The sequence below is a fragment of the Neltuma alba genome, unplaced genomic scaffold (genome assembly GCF_004799145.2).
Source record: "Neltuma alba isolate B1F8T4 unplaced genomic scaffold, ASM479914v2 tig00013414_pilon, whole genome shotgun sequence".
Taxonomy (NCBI): domain Eukaryota; kingdom Viridiplantae; phylum Streptophyta; class Magnoliopsida; order Fabales; family Fabaceae; genus Neltuma; species Neltuma alba.
In genome coordinates this window covers 19,566-38,550 of record NW_021637668.1, presented here as the reverse complement: position 1 = coordinate 38,550, position 18,985 = coordinate 19,566, and the positions used below count along the sequence as shown (strand labels likewise).

The following is an 18,985-nucleotide window of genomic DNA, read 5'->3' as shown; positions in this document are numbered from 1 at the left end:
ACTTGGCAAAAAAAGAAATATAAAAGGCACCTTGTTTTTCCCAAAGCACGCATCTAAAGTTAATCAAAAAGCACAGGGGCATTTATGGTAAAGAACGCGTAAGTTGGGCAGTGAATTCTCGCGAATAAGCGGTTGCCACGCTACAAAAAGTGTGAAGGAAGTTTGGGGATAGAAAGGAGTACAAATCTGGACATGCCCGTACATGAATGAAAAGCACACACGATCTCTCCGCCCCCTGTTTGCTTTGTCCCCCCGTTCTCGGTTTACGTCCCCTCCGATTATTTGGTTCATCAAGCTCCGATTTCCCACACCGTTGAAGATAAAGATCACCGACACAATGAACCTACCCCTGAGGAAGCTCGTCGTCGATTACTCTGCGCCCTCTCCAAATCCACTCATCACCCGCTTCCCCATCTCCGCCTCTTGTTTCTGTTTGTTCCTACCTAAGCTCAAACCTCGATGAATCCGTTTTTCTTGAACTCGACGTCTACCCTTAACCTTCTTTTTCCTCTATCTTTTAAAAAAAATACGGAACCAAGATCTTCAGTCCCCACGGCTGGTGGGATTCGGAATTGTTTTATTTACAATTGTTTTCTGAATCGATGCTTCGTCTCTTAACTGAAGACCTGCTTATGCGAGTTCTTGACAAGCTCAGCTCCAACGCGGATCGGAAGTCATGGCGGCTTGTTTGCAAGGAGTTCCTTCGACTTGAATTGCTGACCAGGCGAAAAGTGCGGATCCTCCGTATCGAGTTCTTGCTTGGGTTGCTTAGAAAGTACTGCAACATTGAGGCACTGGACCTCTCTGTATGCCCGCGGATCGACGATGGAGCCGTATCAGTGTTGCTGAGTCATGGTTCACTAAACTGGACCAAAGGACTGAGGAGGTTGGTGCTCTGTCGGGCCACTGGCTTGGGGTATCGAGGGTTGGAGCTGTTGATTCGTGCGTGTCCTTTGCTAGAGGCCATTGATGTTTCCCATTGTTGGGGATTTGGGGACAGAGAAGCAGCTGTGCTTTCGTACGCAACCAGGTTGACGGAGCTGAAGATGGACAAGTGCCTGGGGGTGACTGATGTTGGTTTGGCAAGGATAGCTGTTGATTGTAGCAATTTGAAGAGCCTGAGTTTGAAGTGGTGCTTTGAGATTTCTGATCTGGGCATTGATCTTCTTTGTAAAAAATGCCTAGTTTTGGAGATGCTTGATATTTCATATTTGAAGGTTAGTTTCACTTCCTGAGCCAGAGAGATCACCATGTTTAATAATGACAATCTTGGGAATTCAATATGAAGGAATCCAAGAGGTATAGCTATATCACTGTGCAACACGAACTGTTATACTTAATCTTGTACCATTTTTTTAATGTAAGATTCTATGGGATATTTCAGGCAACGGTTTTGGGTTTTCCTTCTTATACTACTGGTGATAGCATGTGAATTAGTTAATATCTGTGCTGTTCAAGGAATTTCAGTAATTGAAGAAGGAATAATATGAGGATCTCTTATACCTGACTAAGGACGATGCCTTGTAGCACATATAAGAATGGCTGTTGCGATTCGAAGAGCTGACTGCTCTAAATAAGTTGTTGAGATTCTTCTGTCTTACATCCTTAGATTAGTCAGTTAAAAATATATGAAACATTCGGTTCGAATGTGAAAAATTTCTCCACACTGTAACTTTCGATAATTTTGAGATCCCACCTTGTTGTAGTTGACGAGTGAATCCTTGAAATCAATTGCTTCTCTGTCAAAGCTGGAGCTTTTGGTCATGGTGGGCTGCTCTTTTGTCGATGATGTTGGACTTCGGTTTCTTGAAAAAGGATGTCCACTTCTTAAGGTGATGTATTTATGCTGCCATTTTTTTGAATTCTGCTGAAAATGGTTTGAAAGTTGATGAAAGTTTGACGAAGGATGCTTTATGGGGAAGAACACGCAATTTTCATTAATTTTGACTGTGTGTTTTCCACGATAGTACAGGCAATTGACGTATCGAGGTGTGATTTTGTAAGCTCATCTGCTTTGACAGCCATAGTCGGTGGACATAGCAGTCTTGTGCAGATAGATGCAGGATATTGCCTCGTGGTCAGTTTATTTATGAATTTATTGCTGTGTCTGATATTTGTTGAAATATTTCATTGAATTAAGTTTTGTGCTCACACTAATACCCCAGATGTTTTGGACAGGAGCTTTCATTATCCCTTGTTGAATGCATGAAGAATTTGAAGAACCTGACCGTGGTTAGAATTGATGGTGTCCAAGTTTCTGACCTTGCCCTCCAGATCATTGGCACCAGCTGCAAGTCTCTATTGGAAATTGGTTTAAGCAAATGTGTTGGAGTCACTGACACGGGAATCACGCAGCTAGTGTGCGGCTGTGGTAAATTGAAAATTCTCAGTTTAACATGTTGTCGACTCATCACTGATGTTGCTATCTCTGCTATAGCAGACTCCTGCCCCCACCTCGTCTGTCTGAAGTTAGAGTCATGCAATATGGTGACGGAGGAGAGTTTTTATGACCTTGGATCCCGTTGCTTGCTTCTAGAGGAGCTTGATCTCACTGAGTGCTCTGGGATTAATGATAGAGGTAGATTTATGGAGGTCTCTATCTGAGTACGCTACAATCCTACATCTGTTTTGGGCAATATATTCAGATAAAAATTTGCCTTATTTTCTCATTTGAATCTGATACACTTTTCTTTCAACCAGCACTCAAATACCTATCAAGATGTTCAAAACTCTTGACATTGAAGTTAGGATTATGCACCAACATATCAGACGTAGGATTAGCATATATTGGTTGTAACTTCCCAAAGCTGGTTGAACTTGATCTCTACCGGTAAGAGAACTTCACAATCAATGGGGTTAATTTTTGTTTCTTCTCTCTTTCCTCCCCAAATGTTGGTAGCTGTGACGCGTGCCTGTTGAGTTCATTCTGTTTTGATTTTGTAGCTGTGCATGCATCGGAGATGATGGGCTAGCAGCACTTGCTACTGGTTGCAAACTACTGATAAACCTCAACGTGTCATATTGCAATAGAATTACAGACGGAGGGATGGAATATATTAGTTATCTAGGTGAACTGTATGAACTGGAGATGCGCGGACTGGTGAACATTACTAGTATTGGCATAAGAAAAGTTGCAGTCAACTGCAAAAGACTGGCAGATCTAGATTTAAAACATTGTGAAAAAATTGGTGATCCAGGCTTCTGGGCCATTGCTTTTTACTCACACAACTTGCGCCAGGTATCATAATTGCTTCTGGTATTCTTAAAGTTTGTTCTGCTCACTGGAAATTTTTAGCCTCTAAAATAAAAGCAAGATAGAAATGTATTTCAAATAACTCAGGTAAGTGATAATCCTCTATGTTTCTTACACTCAAAGCTACTGCTGAATGATAAATTGCTAGCTCGAATGAATTATGGAATGGTAGGCATTCTAATTCAAATTGATGATGACGATGATGGCAGATAAATATCAGCTACTGTGCTGTTTCGGACGTGGTTTTGTGCCTTCTCATGGGGAACTTGAAACGGCTGCAGGAAGTGAAATTGGTGAATATTTCTGAAGCTACCGTCAGAGGGTTGGAACTTGGCCTCAGAGCCAGTTGTGGTCGCATCAAAAAGGTGAAACTACAGGCATCTTTGAGGTTCTTGCTTTCGTCAGAAATACTTGACATACTGCATTTACGAGGGTGCAAGATCAGATGGGATTAGCATTTCTTTTCGTGGCAATTTAACAAGACTTCCTGTTATATTTGCTTCTCCCCGGAATTGATGATGCTTAATGATTACTTTCAGACTATTCCAGAATGGGAACTGTCTCTTTTAAAATTTAAATAATGGTTATTGGAGCAGGATCAAGGACAGTTCGTGTGTTCGTTGAGGCAAAAAGCCAAAAATGTATAATCTTTTAGTGATATATTGACAATGAGAAGGAAGAATGACAGAAAACATTAGTTCTGTATGATAATTGGTGTTGTATGCGAAAGGGAGAGGATATGTGTTCGAAATAAATTGAGTTAAAGCGTAACTCTATCCCGGCAGAATCTAGTGAGGCTTAAACATTGAAAGGCGCAATGTTCTTCTCAACACATTGAAATCGTGCAGCATCCCCCAAAACTGGGAGATTGGGTAAACAGCGTCAAACATGTCAGATGGTCCAAATTAGAGCTTTATGCGTTGGCTTGTCTGGTCCAAATTAGAGTGCTGCACGTAGGCCTGACTCTAAAGATCAATTTTTCGATGTTTAAAAGAACCAAGAAAAAGTGTGGGGTGGGGATAGAAAACACGTTGTGCTGTTCGTGATGAAGTCGCGTAATAGTTATAAACTGTCTCACAAATGTCTTACTCAGGAGAAAAGCGGAGAGAAAAGTCTCATCATCAAGTTCAAGTTCATGAAAAGCACGTATATTTATATCCAAGGCAAGTCCAATTTCATGCAGAATGCACCTGATTTTGGCGACGTGGCCCTCTCCAAAACCTATTCCTTGCCTTCTGGTTTTGTTTGACCTCGCTTAGATCTTATTGTAATCATAATCCGTTACTTCACCTTTCACAAGTAATCTCTCTTACGTCATTCAATCCATGCCACAATATGTTGAAGCCTCTTATTTTCATGTTCTCCCTGTTCCTCTGTTTTCTCCTCTAAACATACGAAGAGCTAAATTACACAATTAGGATATGCACTGGTTCTTAATAATATTAACATCCTATCAAACCCGACTTGATAGCCCATTGCATGCTCTCTACTAAGAAACTTGCTTAAACCATTAATTATAAAACAATAAACGCGCAGACTAATTGCCACAGGAAATCATTAATTTATTCCAAGATTGTCACGTATCCAATACGCAGTGAAGGAAACGTGCAAGCTTACTGCAGCCAGATATCACCATGGCCATAAAAATTATAAACTACCTCTTGCTCCGTTGGTCGCCTTGTCATACTCTTTTCTTCTTCTTCTGTCGCAGCTTTCTCCTTCTCCCACGATGGAACATGCCACCTTACCCACTATCCATCATTCTGCAGCACCACTTTCCCCTACTCATTACTCTGTAGTCTGTATCCATCCAGATCAATGAACATGCCCTTTTTTCCCTTCTCCAATTAATGCACTTTTATTTTGGTCCTAAATATAAGATCCCAATTCACTTTGTATTTCATATTTATTTTTTTTTCCCTCAAGATAGTCCTTCTAATAATAATAATTCTAACCATTAAACTTGATTAGCAAGGATATTTTCGGAAAGACAACACATATTTATTACAAATAACTAACTTAACATGTTTTTTTAATCTACTCAGATTGGTCAACTAGCTCTTATATTTAGGACCGGAGATAATATTTCTACTTTCCACACCAGGTGCCCTTCACGATTGTTAGAATTTAGCTGAATCGAACAGTGGATTTTTGTCCCATACAAATCGAAACCCTCCAAAACACACTGACTTCCTCTCAAGCTCATGAGCCAGCGAACTCCTTATCCCGCCGCCAACAGAGGGTTATTAAGCCCTCTCTCTGATGGGACAAAGCTTTATAGCATATCTCTGGCCCTTTTCGTTCGTGGCTAGCTGCCAATACCTCTCTCTGAAGGGTACCAAGACACACCATACACGCATTCCCTCGGGCAATTTTACAAGATCTGTGACATTTATGGCTCCAACTCCAATTCAACGACTCACAGCACAAGGACGAATTGATCCTAACCAAAACACTGGGGTATTCAATTTCAAGGACAGGTTACTTGCAATCCTTCATGGACGGCTTGATTGATCCGAAAGGTTGGGTTGAATGATCAGGGGATTATGGCTTGAGCACTTAATTATTTAAACACTAAGGACGCAATTTAATTTAAGAATCCATCAAAACCTAAAACTTATTCCAGAGGAGTAAGATTTTTCATGCAAATTAAAAATACAGTGTGTAACCAATGGAATTGTCGTGAGTAATTAATAAAGTTGCTAGAATCTACAAGGCAGGAACTACGCGTAAGAAAGGGTTTTAGGGAGCTGAGGTGAATATATATACATGTATATATATGTATGTATATAAGCAAAGGGCCAAAGCCTCATAGGCGTGAAACAAGGCGTACGTCCCCTTCGCATCCCCAGCCAAAACAAAATGTGTGTGGTTTCCGTGTTTGTATATTTTTATGTGTAAGACAAAGAAACAAGCCAGTCCGTATATATCTAGACTGCCTTTTGACTTTTCCTTTCATTTCCAAGCCTCACATTTTTGGAACTAACCTAACAAACTTTTGCGAAATATATAAATATCATTTCCATGGCCACAAAACGCAGGCTTTGGAGGGATTTCACAGGGGGTTCCTACCGCCACACCGGGCTGTTTTTTTTCCCTCAGCTGCGGCTCCATTTTTCCTCGTATCATCCAATTCTCTTCCATGCATGCATATAGAAGCTTTAACATATTCACATGTTTAGTTATTTTAATAAATTATTCTGATCTGTTTTTAAAATAAATTGAAGGTGGTAAGGGAGCTGCTGCTGCTTGATTCAAAATGGCAGATCGACAAGCTGCACAGAGAATAAGGAGACTCGCCATCATCGGCGTGTCTAGTTTCTTGTTGGTGGCCATGGCGGTGGCCGTCACCGTAGGTGTCAGCATGAACCAAAGCGATTCTGAATCAAGCCAACCAAAAGATAACAACAAGTCCCATGTCTCGGATTCAATGAAAGCCGTGACGGACCTGTGTCATCCCACCGATTACAAAAAAGAGTGCGAGGACAGTCTCAAGTCCGAGGCCGGCAACAGCAGCGACCCTAAACAACTCATCAAGATCGTCTTCAACGTCACCATTCGCTCCGTCGGCGAGAGTCTCCAGAAAACCCGTCTCATCCATGAGATTGAGATAGAACCCAGATCCAAGATGGCCCTTGATTCCTGCATGCACCTCATGGCCCTCTCTATCGACGAGTTCAGAAAGTCCGTCCAAAACATGGGTTCATTTGATCTCGCCGGCGTCGACGACATGCTCATGAACCTCAAGGTTTGGATCAGCGGCGCCATCACCTACCAACAGACTTGTTTGGACGGATTTCAGAACACCACCAGCCCGGCTGGTAAACAGATGCAAGATGTTCTGAAACTTACCATGATACACAGCAGCAATATTCTCGCCATCATCAATGACTTCGCCAACAGTCTCGCTCAGCTGAACATAAAAAGCTCAACCTCACGTCGACTCCTTGAGGATTTTGAATCCGATCGTCCTGTTTTGGGTCATGGAGACCTGGACATTCCCCTTTGGGCTGAGGTCGGCATGAGAAGATTTCTTGCTACCGGCAAGCTCAAGCCCCATGTTGTTGTAGCCAAGGACGGCACTGGAAAGGTCAGGAGCATTAACGAAGCCTTGAAAATGGTCCCCGAAAATAATGCCAAGCCATTCGTCATCTACGTTAAGGAAGGAGTCTACCATGAGTATGTTCACGTTATGAAGAATCTGACCCGCGTGGTCATGATCGGTGATGGAGGCGACAAGACCCGAGTTACCGGCAACAGAAACTTCGTTGACGGCATTGGCACCTTCAGAACCGCCACCGTTGGTACGAACAACAATGATAATTATATTATTTCATCTAATTTTAAAGTCGCCTCTTAGTTTAGAATCTAGAATTCAACAAGAAAACGTAATTATTGCTAACGCGTGCATGCACGCATGCAGCCGTCGACGGAGATTTCTTTGTGGCCATAAAGATGGGGTTTGAGAACTCAGCTGGTCCCGAGAAGCATCAAGCCGTTGCCCTAAGAGTGCAAGGTGACATGGCAGTGTTCTACAGATGCGCCATGGATGGGTACCAGGACACACTTTACGCACACGCGATGCGTCAATTCTATAGGGACTGCACCATTTCAGGTACGGTGGACTTCGTTTTTGGTGATGCAATGTCGGTGTTCCAGAACTGTACATTTATAGTGCGGAAGCCATTGGAGGAACAACAATGTATCGTGACGGCACAGGGCAGGAAGGAGAGGCACCAGCCAACGGGAATAGTGATCCAAGGAGGGTCCATCGTGGCAGATCCTAACTTCTACCCAGATAGGTTCAAGAACAAGGTTTACTTGGCTCGTCCATGGAAGATATACTCCAGAACCATATTCATGGACACCTTCATGGATGACTTGATCCAACCTGAAGGGTTTTTGCCGTGGGCAGGCACGCTGGGGCTGGACACGTGCTATTATGCAGAGCACAGCAATGACGGCCCAGGTTCTGATAAATCCAAGCGTGCGAAATGGGGCGGCATCAAGAACATCACACCCCAACAAGCAAACACTTATACGCCTCTCAACTTCTTCAAGGGGGACAAGTGGATTAAGATTACTCGCATTCCTTACAACCCTTCTTCTTGGAACTCCAAACACTAATTTCAATTACTGTTGTCATATTGAAATCATTGTCAATGTCGTTATCAAATATGAAGGCTGCTTCTTTGGGAGGGTGTTTGTGTACTTAATTAGAGGGGCAGCAGGTTGTTGATTGGCTGTTCTTGTAATTATAACGTGGGACTTGTACATCCACACACATTTCTCATTGAAATCCCCTTTAAGTTGGCGATTTCCCTTTTCATTGTGGACAATATACTCGGCCTATTATCATTATATTCTCTCTTGCCATTCTCGCATCTTCGTGTTTTTCTTGTTATTTTTTATTTTTTTACTTTATCGTTATATTAATTAAAAGAATTATCCCTAATAGCTTTTGTTGAACATTTCAGAATTTGTCTTCACATTTTATAAATTTTAAAATTAATTTCAGTTTCTATCATCTACATGGGAACTGGGAAGTAAATTTGGTTTCTTACCAGTCGAGGTAGCCACATCACGCAATTATTTGCAGCCTAAGTTTTTTTTTTTTTAAAGAAAAAGAAGATAATGTTTTCGTGCGAACATGCGAGCAGATATAAGAATTTAAGAAAAGGTGCTGATGCTGTTTGGCCTTGCGCAATTTCATCCTCTTCTTCTGCTTCATCGCGGTCGATTTTACAAGTAACGGAACACAGGAAAAACAAAGTAGATTTATCTGTGGGGGAAGGAAGTCATCGAAACTAGATGGTAAAAATAATTCCAGGCTTCCATAATTAATCTACCGAAACAGTGAAAATTATATGATATTATTTTACCTATATTAATTCCAATTTTGTCCACTGGTTTCACACATCACATGCGTTATCTAAAACTAGGTTTTTCTAATGTAACATGTCCAAAATGCAGTAATTTAATATATATTTGTGTGTGTGCGCTGGCAAAATATACACATATAACTAAACTAAACACTTAGTTAAACACTTAGTTACCTTTCCTCGTATGTATATGTACAGAGATGAGAACTTCGTTGCTGATTATTTAGCTAACTTATCATCTAAATAGTACTACCTCCCTCCGATACTTAATATAAAGGCCCTGTTTAATTTTATTTTGGTCTAAATATAAGACCCCAATCCACTTTGTCTCTCATATTAATACATTTTCCCCCAAAGTAGTCTTTCCAACAATGATAGTTCTAATCAATACACTTGATTAGCAAGGACATTTTAGGAAAAACAACACTATTTAGGACAAATAACTAACTCAACTTACTTCCTTAATTTCCTCAAATTAGTCAACTAGCTCTTATTATTAGGACCGGAGGCAATAGTTTATTTTGGATCATCGATCAACCTTCTTCTTTAAAAAGCGGAAGCTGACGATGGGAGTTATTAGATTCTTTATGCTGTTGTTTGAATTTGTTGTTTTAATGATACACAATTTTTATTTTATAGGTTAATATATCTTATGGTCTGTTAAATTTGTTCTCACATTTTGATTTTGGTTATTTAAGTTTTTTTCCGCCTAAAACAATGATTCTTATAATTTAATAATAACCCTAATTGTTTTATCTTTTATAAAATCAAACCTCTAATTTAAAATTTAATGGATTAAAATTAAAGTTCGTACAAACTTAAGGGTCAAATATGTTAAGTGTTAACTCTTTATTATAAAAAATTAAAAATTACAATTATTTATCTAACATCTAAATTATATTTTAAAATGTAAAGAAGCAAGACTAACCAAACGTGTGCGTCAAAAATACGTTATGTAGTTTCTTTTCTAGTCAAGTTGTTCTTTTAATTACAAAAAAAAAAAAAAAGGACCATAATCCTTTCGCGATGATAATGAAAAAGGAAACAGCCTGTTAATCTTTTTGACCTAAATTGTTTTGCTGGTCAGTGAGTAACCCTCCCTGTGCGTGTCTCCCCCAATCTTACCAATCCCCGTTCTCTCGTTCCCTTCCTTATGGCCGCCTCGTCGACGTCCTTGTCTTCTTTGTCTTCCTCCACCTCTAGCGATTCCTCTTCTCACCGCCGTAGGCGCCGTCAACGCAGTCGCCGGGACCGGGATAAAGAATCCCTAAAGGTCCGAAAGAAGAGTAAATCCCACTCCAAGCGACGTCGCAGGCACCACCGCTCTTCTGATTCATATTCTTCATCTTCCATGTCCGACGACTCCAGGTTAGGGTTTTAATTGTGGCCGCTTCACTTTTCCCGCTCTCCCTAATTGATCTTTGTAAAATTTTAGCCTGAGCTTTAGAGCTGATTGATTATCCTGTTCTAGCGACAGAGCTTATTCATAAATGAAATGTGTGGCTGAACTTATGGTTGCTATTAGAATTTCCACTGTATTAGTGTGGCCAGGTGCGGGGACATCTTGAAACATCCGATTGACTTTTCAAGATTCAAAATATTGGCTGTAATAAAATTGCTTGGATTTATATTTTGGAAAATAACTACTGAGTGGAACTGCTATCTGTTTTGAGTAGTGAAATACATGATCATTGATAAACGAATTTCGGCTTTCTTTACGAAACACGCCCAGTTGGAGGGTTAATTTGTTCGAGTACCAATCTTAGGAGTAACTGGTTTTGATTTTGATTTAACTTATAATGTTTCAACTATGTTTAATTCTCAGTTTCTCAATTTAGTTATGGTTTCAATGCCTGCTACAGGGAATTTATGGGATGGGACTAAGCTATTGGAAATAATGTTTCTTGAAAATGTATAACTTATAAGTTATAAGGCTGCTACATAGGGTGGTGGTTGGGTGGCATTTTGAGGCATGCCTATTATTATTTGGGCGTTTTCGTTGTCTCTGATCATCTGGTCACTGCTTCCCTTTAGATGGGGTTTCTATTGAATGTTAGAGCAACAAATGGGCGTTTGATATGTGCCTTAAACTGCTATCTCTCCCTAATGTCCTATTGATTATGCATCGCATGTGGATTCTGAAACAATTTTGCTTGGGTGAATACATGACGGTGTGATTGTATGCAGGTTTACGTCATTCATATTCAGAATTTCTGGCTATAATTTTCAATTTTCATATTAAAAGAATCACTTCAATAACTTGGTTTGTGCCGCTTTTTGCCTTATTTTTAATTTTCTATGGAAGTGAGAGTTCGTCTGACAGCGAGCATGATTCGTCTTATCATTCAAAAAGGCACAGAAGGGAGGACAGACCAAAGAAGGTGATTTGTTGTTAACGTGGTTTAAAAAAGAAAAAAGAAAAAGAAAAAGAAAAAGAATCCTGGTCTAAATTTTTGTTATTCATAAATTTCATTGTTTTTCCCTTGTAGAATAAGGAAAAAGATCGCAGTAAAAGCCGTAGGCATAAACGGAAGAAGCATAGAGTGAAAGAGGTAGGTGACTTTCTACACATTGTTTTATTTTCATATTTAAGCTTGTTTACTACATAGTATGGTGTCTTTCATTTTCATCCTTAGGCCTGTTTACTGCCTTTTGTTTCAGTCAAATTGACAAGATACTTACTATGTTGGCGACTTCACTTATTTTACCCCTAGTGTTTTTACCGACACTGTGGAATTCAACCTGCACGGTAGCCATTACTTGAGGATTGCATAGGAATCCTTAACTAAAATTAAGAGATTATTTCAGTTGGTTAATGACTGATGCTTATTTTAATTTAGCCTCTAAATTTTCTTATCACAAACTGGCCTAGCGTATCATTTGTGTTAGTCTGACTCCATTTTCTTAGCATTTGGTTTTTCTTTGATACATTATTTCCGAGCAATCACTATCTAATTTAGGTTTAGCAGAAAATAGAGTAGCGCCACAAACTTCGTGTCATAATAATGTTAATTCATTAAATGCACACATTGCTGGCGAAAACGAAAAATTAAATGTGTGCATTGTAAGTATATTTCTGTCTGAGATGCTAATGATACTTTCTGCCTTTTTCCTGGATTGGCTCTTTTGAAATTGGAGCTGGGCTCTGTGACATGTTGTTGGGCGCTTAATTGACTTGATTGGATATTGTTTCTTGGTCGGGTTTGTCATGGCATGGGAGCCTTATATAGAAGCAGCAAGATGAGAGATGCAGCAGTCCTGTGCAGCTTTCCAAGGTTCTAGTTGCAATCCGATTCAGGAGTTCATTTCTCTTGCAAGTATGTCATTGATAGGTTGACTAACTCTTCTTATGTTATACAGTTTCTGGGGCGCGATAAAGATGATGGGGTCCGGCGCAGTGCCGTATCTGGCAAGAAGGTTAAGGCTGTTGGCTTGTTACAATTTTCTTCAATGACCTTGTTTAGTTTGTGTCTTTTGGATGAATTCATTCATCTGGTATCGTTTTTGTCTTCACAGATTCTTCTGAAGCTTGAAAAAACAAAGGAAGATAAGTTGGCGGAAAGCAAGAGAAATGAACTGCTCAATTTCTTAAATGCTAGTTTTGATTAGCATCGAGAGCTGAGGATTTTGTTTGGGGTTGGATAAAGCCAGTGAGGAACCAAGTTTACTTGGGTGCGTAAATTCTTTTAGTTTTCAATTACAAAACAAAAATTACCTTGGTATGACATTGTAATTTTTCGTCGCTTTTTTAACTTCGATGGCTGGTCTAAGTGGCTCGGGCTAAAGGAAAAGTGGAAAATGACAAGCTTGGTTCCTGTGTTGTATTAAGTTGTGGTTTTGATTGAAAGACCGATTTTCGATTTGTGAAGAATGTTTGTGGTCCTTTAGATTGTCGATAAGTTCTTGTTTGGACCGGGATGTTCCTCTCAAGCTGTCTTCAGATAGGCCTGTTCACTCGTGGTGAATATAGATTAAGAGTTTTTTTTTTTTTTTAATTTTAACGGGAATCTGATATTAAGCTAAGCTTTAACAGGGGCACTAGAAGCTATTAGCCCATGGATGACTTAACTGCAGCATAGGCACTGCGGTAATAGAATTTTTTTTAACCTCATATGTGCAGCCGATTGAGAATCTTATTTTAGAGGGTATTTCTTGGGCTCGTTGCTTCATTACATATTTATGTTTTGGAACTTAAATACTACTTGCGGTCCTAATTATAAGAGGCAGTTTACTGATTTGAGGAGATTAAAAAAATAAGTTGAGTTAATTATTTGTTTTAAGTAGGTGTTGTCTTTCTAAAATATTTTGCTAATCAAGTGTATTGATTAGAACTATAATTATTAAAAGGACTATCTTGAAAAAAATTGAGTAAATATGAGAGATAAAGTGGATTGGGGTCTTATATTTAGGATTAAAATAAAAGTCAAACAGGGTTTTATATTAAAGACCGAAGGTGGTATATAAATAATTAATATTCGTACCCCCATGTGTGAAATTAATAATTGATATATAAATAAATAATTTTTTTTCCAATTTGTGAGATTCTATTTCAAGAAGGGTATCAAACGCATTTTTTTTTATTTTATTGATATCATTTTTTATATCTTGTACTTTGATCTAAATAGATAGGACGTAAAATCTTAGCCTTTCATTATTTTTAAAAGAATAACATATAATTGATTATGGATGATTAATAAACGCTATTTTTAGAATATTTATACATAATCCAACATTATTTCATACAAAATGGCCACCTATTAAAGGCTTTTTTGGGTGTTAATTAAATATTAATATTAATTTAAATTTCAATGGAATTTTTTATCATGCAATGCACGAAATGAATATAATAAAGGGAGAATCCCAATTAAATCCAGCCGAAATACCTAAATTCAGATTTAGGCCTGCACTTTTAACAAATTCTTAATTAGGCCATGAGACCTAATTAGGGATTTCTAAATGTTGTTAAATAACCAGAATGCCCTTCTTCAATTAAAAAAAATTGATTAATATACCTCTCCCCTCATCTCTTATGATTTTTTTTAGACCAAAAAACATATAAGTAATTTTACAATGTTTGAAATTTGTATATATAACTTACACTATTAAAAATATTTTAATAAAACATGTTAAATTTCAAATATAAGTAAAATTATAAATATAAGTAAATTTAAATAAATTTTTTTATTTTCAGTTTTTATAATTTACATTAGTTTTATTTATTTAAACAATGTTGGATCCAACTGAAAACGTAAATGATTACGATTTAATATTAAATTTTTATTATAATTAAAAATATTTTAAAATTTTAAAATAAATATTTACAACCTGAAAAAAATATTTATTTAAAGATTACTTATATTATAATTTGAAATATTTTGAAGATTTTAGTTATATTACAAAATTTCAAACACTAAAAAATTATTTATATTTTTTTGTCTAAATATTAATAATAAGAGATGATGAACCACTTTAGAGGGATAAAATAATCAATTTTTATTTTTAACTAAAGAGGGGCATTATAGTTATTTAACAATATTCAGCAATTCCTAATTAGGTCTTATGTCCTGATTAAGAATTTGTTAAAAGTGTAGGCCTCAATTTAAATTTAAGTATTTCAACAGGATTTAATTAGGATTTTTCCTATAATAAAATTGTTAATTAGATAATTTTATTTTTCCAACTTTTAATTAGAGAATATATTGAGCAATCCCGGTTAAAAAATTTTTAAATTCAAGAAAGATGACGAAGGTGAAAGATGAATAAAGTCAAATGCAAGCCTCACACTTCCTCTAGCTCATAAATAGTCGTCATAGGAAAAAGATTTACAACGCCGGTTAATTTATAGATATTATAATTTATTCATTTTGATTTTTATCATTGACTACAATATTATCTTCAATGTTGAAAAGGAATGGGGGAATTGGAGAAGGATATCTGATTTTTGTCATTGATTACAATTTTTCCCTTCAAAATTTATGCAAACTTTTATATATATCTGATTTGTTTTGGTGTAATTTTTATTTTTTAATCCGAAACTTTCCTGTAAGTTATAAACCAGTTTCCTCCCTAGCAGAGGTCGCTGGTAAATGCTATGGCCCGCCCAGGGCACGTAAAATACGTTAAGGGCGGTATTGTCATTTAGAAAATGAAGTTGTTCTATATAAGGGGGATTTGCAATTAGGGTTGCCATGGCGGCTCGTGGAGGGTGGAGGCCATGGCGGCTTCTTTTCTTCTTATCCGCCTCTCGCAGATAGTCCTCTTCTTTATTTGAAGCAATTCTGATCTCGTGACTCTGTTTGCTTTCAGTTTCGAAACCGAAGATCGCACACAGTTCTTCTTGGGAAGCTTGTCTAAGACGAATGATTCCCAGGATTTTATCTGTGCGTAAAGTAAGTAAAGATCCATTCTGCTTGAGCCTTCTTCTTCATCTATGGAGATGTGCTCCAATGTTATTGGCTTACACCCAATTATGACCCCAATTTGTTCTTATATTGGATTTCTTCCTATTTCTTTTGCCGACAAATATTGCATCCGCTGAATCGATGCTCTTTTCTCTTTGCATAAACTCTCGATTTAAGTTTTCCTTTTCCTTGGGGGCAGGGGACTTTGGCAAATGCTCCCCCGGTTTGGTTGGATTGGAAAGGAAGTATTGAAGATTTAGTAAGTTTAATTAGAAAAAGAATACATAAATAGGATTATAAAATTTTGAGCTAAAGCGCATGCAGCACAGTTACATGTACGATTTTAAAGCAAGCTGCATGTTTCAGCAATTTCACCCTATGGCAACGGCAGCACACTTCAGCTGAAAAAGAAAAAAAACAGCGGCACACAAACCGTGTTAGAACTTAGCATCACACTCTCTTTTCTCGTCCTCGCCTCCGCGACATCGCCTCCCCCCTCACCAGAACCAATACTTCCTTCTCGACGTCGCCCGACGCCTCTAGGCCCATGGAATCGAGCAGAAAACTAGGGCCTGTACTTTCACTCCAGGGCCCTAATTCTGATCAGGTTGCGTAAGCCACTGTTTGGTATTAGGAAAATGAAAGGGAAAAAAAACTGTTGATGAGAATTATTTAAAAATTTTAATCCCATTTTTTTAAAAAAGTTTTTAAATCAAGTTTATTAAAATATTTTCTCCTCTTCCCTCTATTTTATTCGTAGCAAACGACTCCTAATGGGCTGATACTCTTTGTAAAAGAGCACTCTCTTTTACAGGAGGTCTGAATCTTCGTGTCACTTAACAAGTTGCTATAGGAAAAAACACATGTTGTTATTGATTTCTATTTACGGTATCTAAGTAGAAATAAAATTATGATTTTAAAAATGTTTTTTGTTATAAAAAAATGTTTTGAAAAAGTATTTTTTAACTAATCTAAACGCTCCCTTAATTTCAGTTTAAGACTCGCTCAATTGAACTTCAGTGGGCCTGCGTTGGATCAGCTTTTGACCCGCGAGCTTCGTCTTGTTGCGCCTTTTGGCATAGTTGATGCGAACTTATCTGAAGGCGTACATGGCCCGCCACGAGTCAACAATTCTTCTGTCCTCCTTCCTTTCGCAGGGCCAGAATAACTTATAAGTATTTTTGAACGTGTGTTATTTAAATTTTTTTCATCAAACATGGGATAATGTATAATTTATAAAAATTTAATGGTATTTTTTTCCTTAAAAAATGTTGTTAAACGAAACTCGATCGATACTAATTCTCTTTTTTCTTCGGATATGAAGTAACGATACCCAAATTAGAGGGAAATTGCTTTTTCAGACACTAGTTATTTCTATTTTGTCAAATAAAAAAAATTCTGATTATTTCTAATAGTGTTTATTAATTTACGCGCCTTAATGGACCTGTGGCCTTTACATTTGATGAGGGAGAGAGTAAGTTTTATTTAAAATTTGTCTTTAAAATTTGTCGTTTGGAGGGAGAACTGAGCGGGGAAAAAAGTAAATGTGAAGGCGTGAATGAGAATTTGGAGAATATGGTTAACAGTTATAAAGTTGTAATGAAAAAACTTAATCATCTCATGTTCTTCGGTCAAAATATTTTTAACAAGTATTTTCAATTATATCCAAAAACCCCTTAACTTTCAATAGTGACACAACACCATACCACTCTGCTGCCTTGCCATTCATCGCTCCGCCTTTAAACGTTGTCGTTTGGCGGGAAAAATGACCAAAGGAAGAGACTGTGAATACGCGAATATTAATAGTTCTAGAGTAAAATTTAACAATTTTAAGATTTAACAAACTATAGCAATTTAATATTCACATTTCATCCCGACCACCCCACACTAACAATATCTGCGATTCGAGAGGGGGAGAATAATTTAAAAACTCATTTTAGGGAAAATGTTTATATTAAATATTTTAACAAAATTTATAGTTTTAAATAAAGAGTTGGATGTTAAAAATGTTTAGTTTGGGTTTTCTTTTTCATTTTAATTTGTATTTTTATAATACGTTTAATATCTAGATTATGGAATTAATTGTGCCCCTTTTTTTTAGTTTGAAGTGAACCACATTATTAAGTTATGAATGTGAGTTTTTTTTTTTTTTAATTTCTTGGGATAACAAGAAAACTGAATTACAAATGCTAGAGGCTTAAAAGTTCCAGTTTTTAAGTTGAAACTTTATTATAATTTCTTCCTATGATAATTTTATACCCATGCAACGTTTTTAAAATTAACGTGAGTTTTTACAAATTCTGTTATTATATTGTTAGTAGAGGGTGGTGGGACTGGATGAAATGTAAATAGATGTTAAATTTTTATATTTTTTTAAATCTCGAAATTGTTAAAATTTCAACAATACTCACATCAAAATTTTCATATTCATTATATAAAGTTTTCGAATCATGTATCATATTTTTGATATGTTAACATTTAATAATATTTACAAAAGGGAAAAAGACATAAAAAGAACCTAAATATTGTGAAGTATAAATTCAAGTACCTAATACTTCAAAATCCTAGAGAAAGAACCAGTGTCTGATTTGGTATTTTCCAAATGTAATTAAATGACTAAAATGTCATTGTTTCAAACTTGTTGTTGTCAGCAAATTTCTTATTATTTGCTATTCAACATTTGTTATTGTTAGTTCATAACTTGTTAATAAATTTTTTGAAATAAGAGCATTTTATTCATTTAACTATATTTGCTAAATACTAGATCAGGCTCCACTTCCTCTCCTAAAATTTTGAAGTGTTAATTAGGCACCTGAATTGGGATTCTATAATTTTCAGGTTTTTTTCAGGGGACATTTTACCCTTACAAAACAGAACATTTGAGAAACTATAATTTAAAAATTGAGATAGAATTATAAAATTCAGTTATTATAATACAATTTATGTTCAAATATTTTTAAAAAAGAAATCACTTTGGCAAACTACAACTTGCTTGGTTGAGATAATCCAATAATAAGTTTAGACAAAATATTTCTTCATTCTATTCACACACACGCATTCCACGCGCGCGCACACACATATATGTATGTATAGGTATTTCCTTCATGGCTTCATTCTTATATATGACTTTCAATATAATATAAAAAAATAGCCGAGTCAAGCTGCCAAAATTTTGTATTTTACATACAAATGCATATATTTATTATAACATTTTAAGGGTATGTAGATAAGAAATTTAATTTTTCTATCAGGGGTACTTTTTGAAAACAAGTATTCATTATACTTAAAATTTGGAATACAACTTATATTTAGGAGAAAACTAAAAGGAAAAACTATATAAACTTATGGGGCTCTAATTAACTTTATACAAGATTTTTTTTATTTCTTAATTTTATAGGATATCTTCTAGTCCTCTAATAATAATATTGTTAGTTTCAAATAATGATTTT

The 18,985-nt window shown here is 36.7% G+C and overlaps 3 protein-coding genes across 4 annotated transcripts; all 3 read left to right on the top strand.

The window, feature by feature from the left end:
* Positions 1-352: 352 nt before the first annotated feature.
* On the top strand, positions 353-3,860 carry LOC114737194 (F-box/LRR-repeat protein 3). 2 transcript variants are annotated; one of them, XM_028925104.1, is made up of 8 exons: positions 353-1,217; positions 1,707-1,832; positions 1,973-2,077; positions 2,179-2,371; positions 2,441-2,578; positions 2,701-2,830; positions 2,944-3,238; positions 3,463-3,860. In XM_028925104.1, exons 1-8 carry the CDS (start codon positions 603-605, stop codon positions 3,706-3,708), a joined length of 1,848 nt encoding a protein of 615 aa, XP_028780937.1. In that variant the 5' UTR covers positions 353-602; the 3' UTR covers positions 3,709-3,860. The 2 variants fall into 2 exon arrangements, with proteins under 2 accessions (XP_028780937.1, XP_028780936.1); XM_028925103.1 differs by having other exon boundaries at positions 2,179-2,578.
* Positions 3,861-6,512: 2,652 nt separating this feature from the next.
* On the top strand, positions 6,513-8,541 carry LOC114737187 (putative pectinesterase/pectinesterase inhibitor 28). Its single transcript, XM_028925100.1, has 2 exons — positions 6,513-7,557; positions 7,677-8,541. The coding sequence occupies exons 1-2, from the start codon at positions 6,513-6,515 to the stop codon at positions 8,378-8,380; spliced, it is 1,749 nt and encodes a 582-aa protein (XP_028780933.1). The 3' UTR covers positions 8,381-8,541.
* A 1,660-nt stretch (positions 8,542-10,201) lies between these two features.
* On the top strand, positions 10,202-13,053 carry LOC114737186 (U1 small nuclear ribonucleoprotein 70 kDa). The gene is made up of 6 exons (XM_028925099.1): positions 10,202-10,503; positions 11,441-11,516; positions 11,625-11,687; positions 12,366-12,410; positions 12,496-12,552; positions 12,652-13,053. The coding sequence occupies exons 1-6, from the start codon at positions 10,289-10,291 to the stop codon at positions 12,742-12,744; spliced, it is 549 nt and encodes a 182-aa protein (XP_028780932.1). The 5' UTR covers positions 10,202-10,288; the 3' UTR covers positions 12,745-13,053.
* The last annotated feature ends 5,932 nt before the right edge of the window (positions 13,054-18,985 follow it).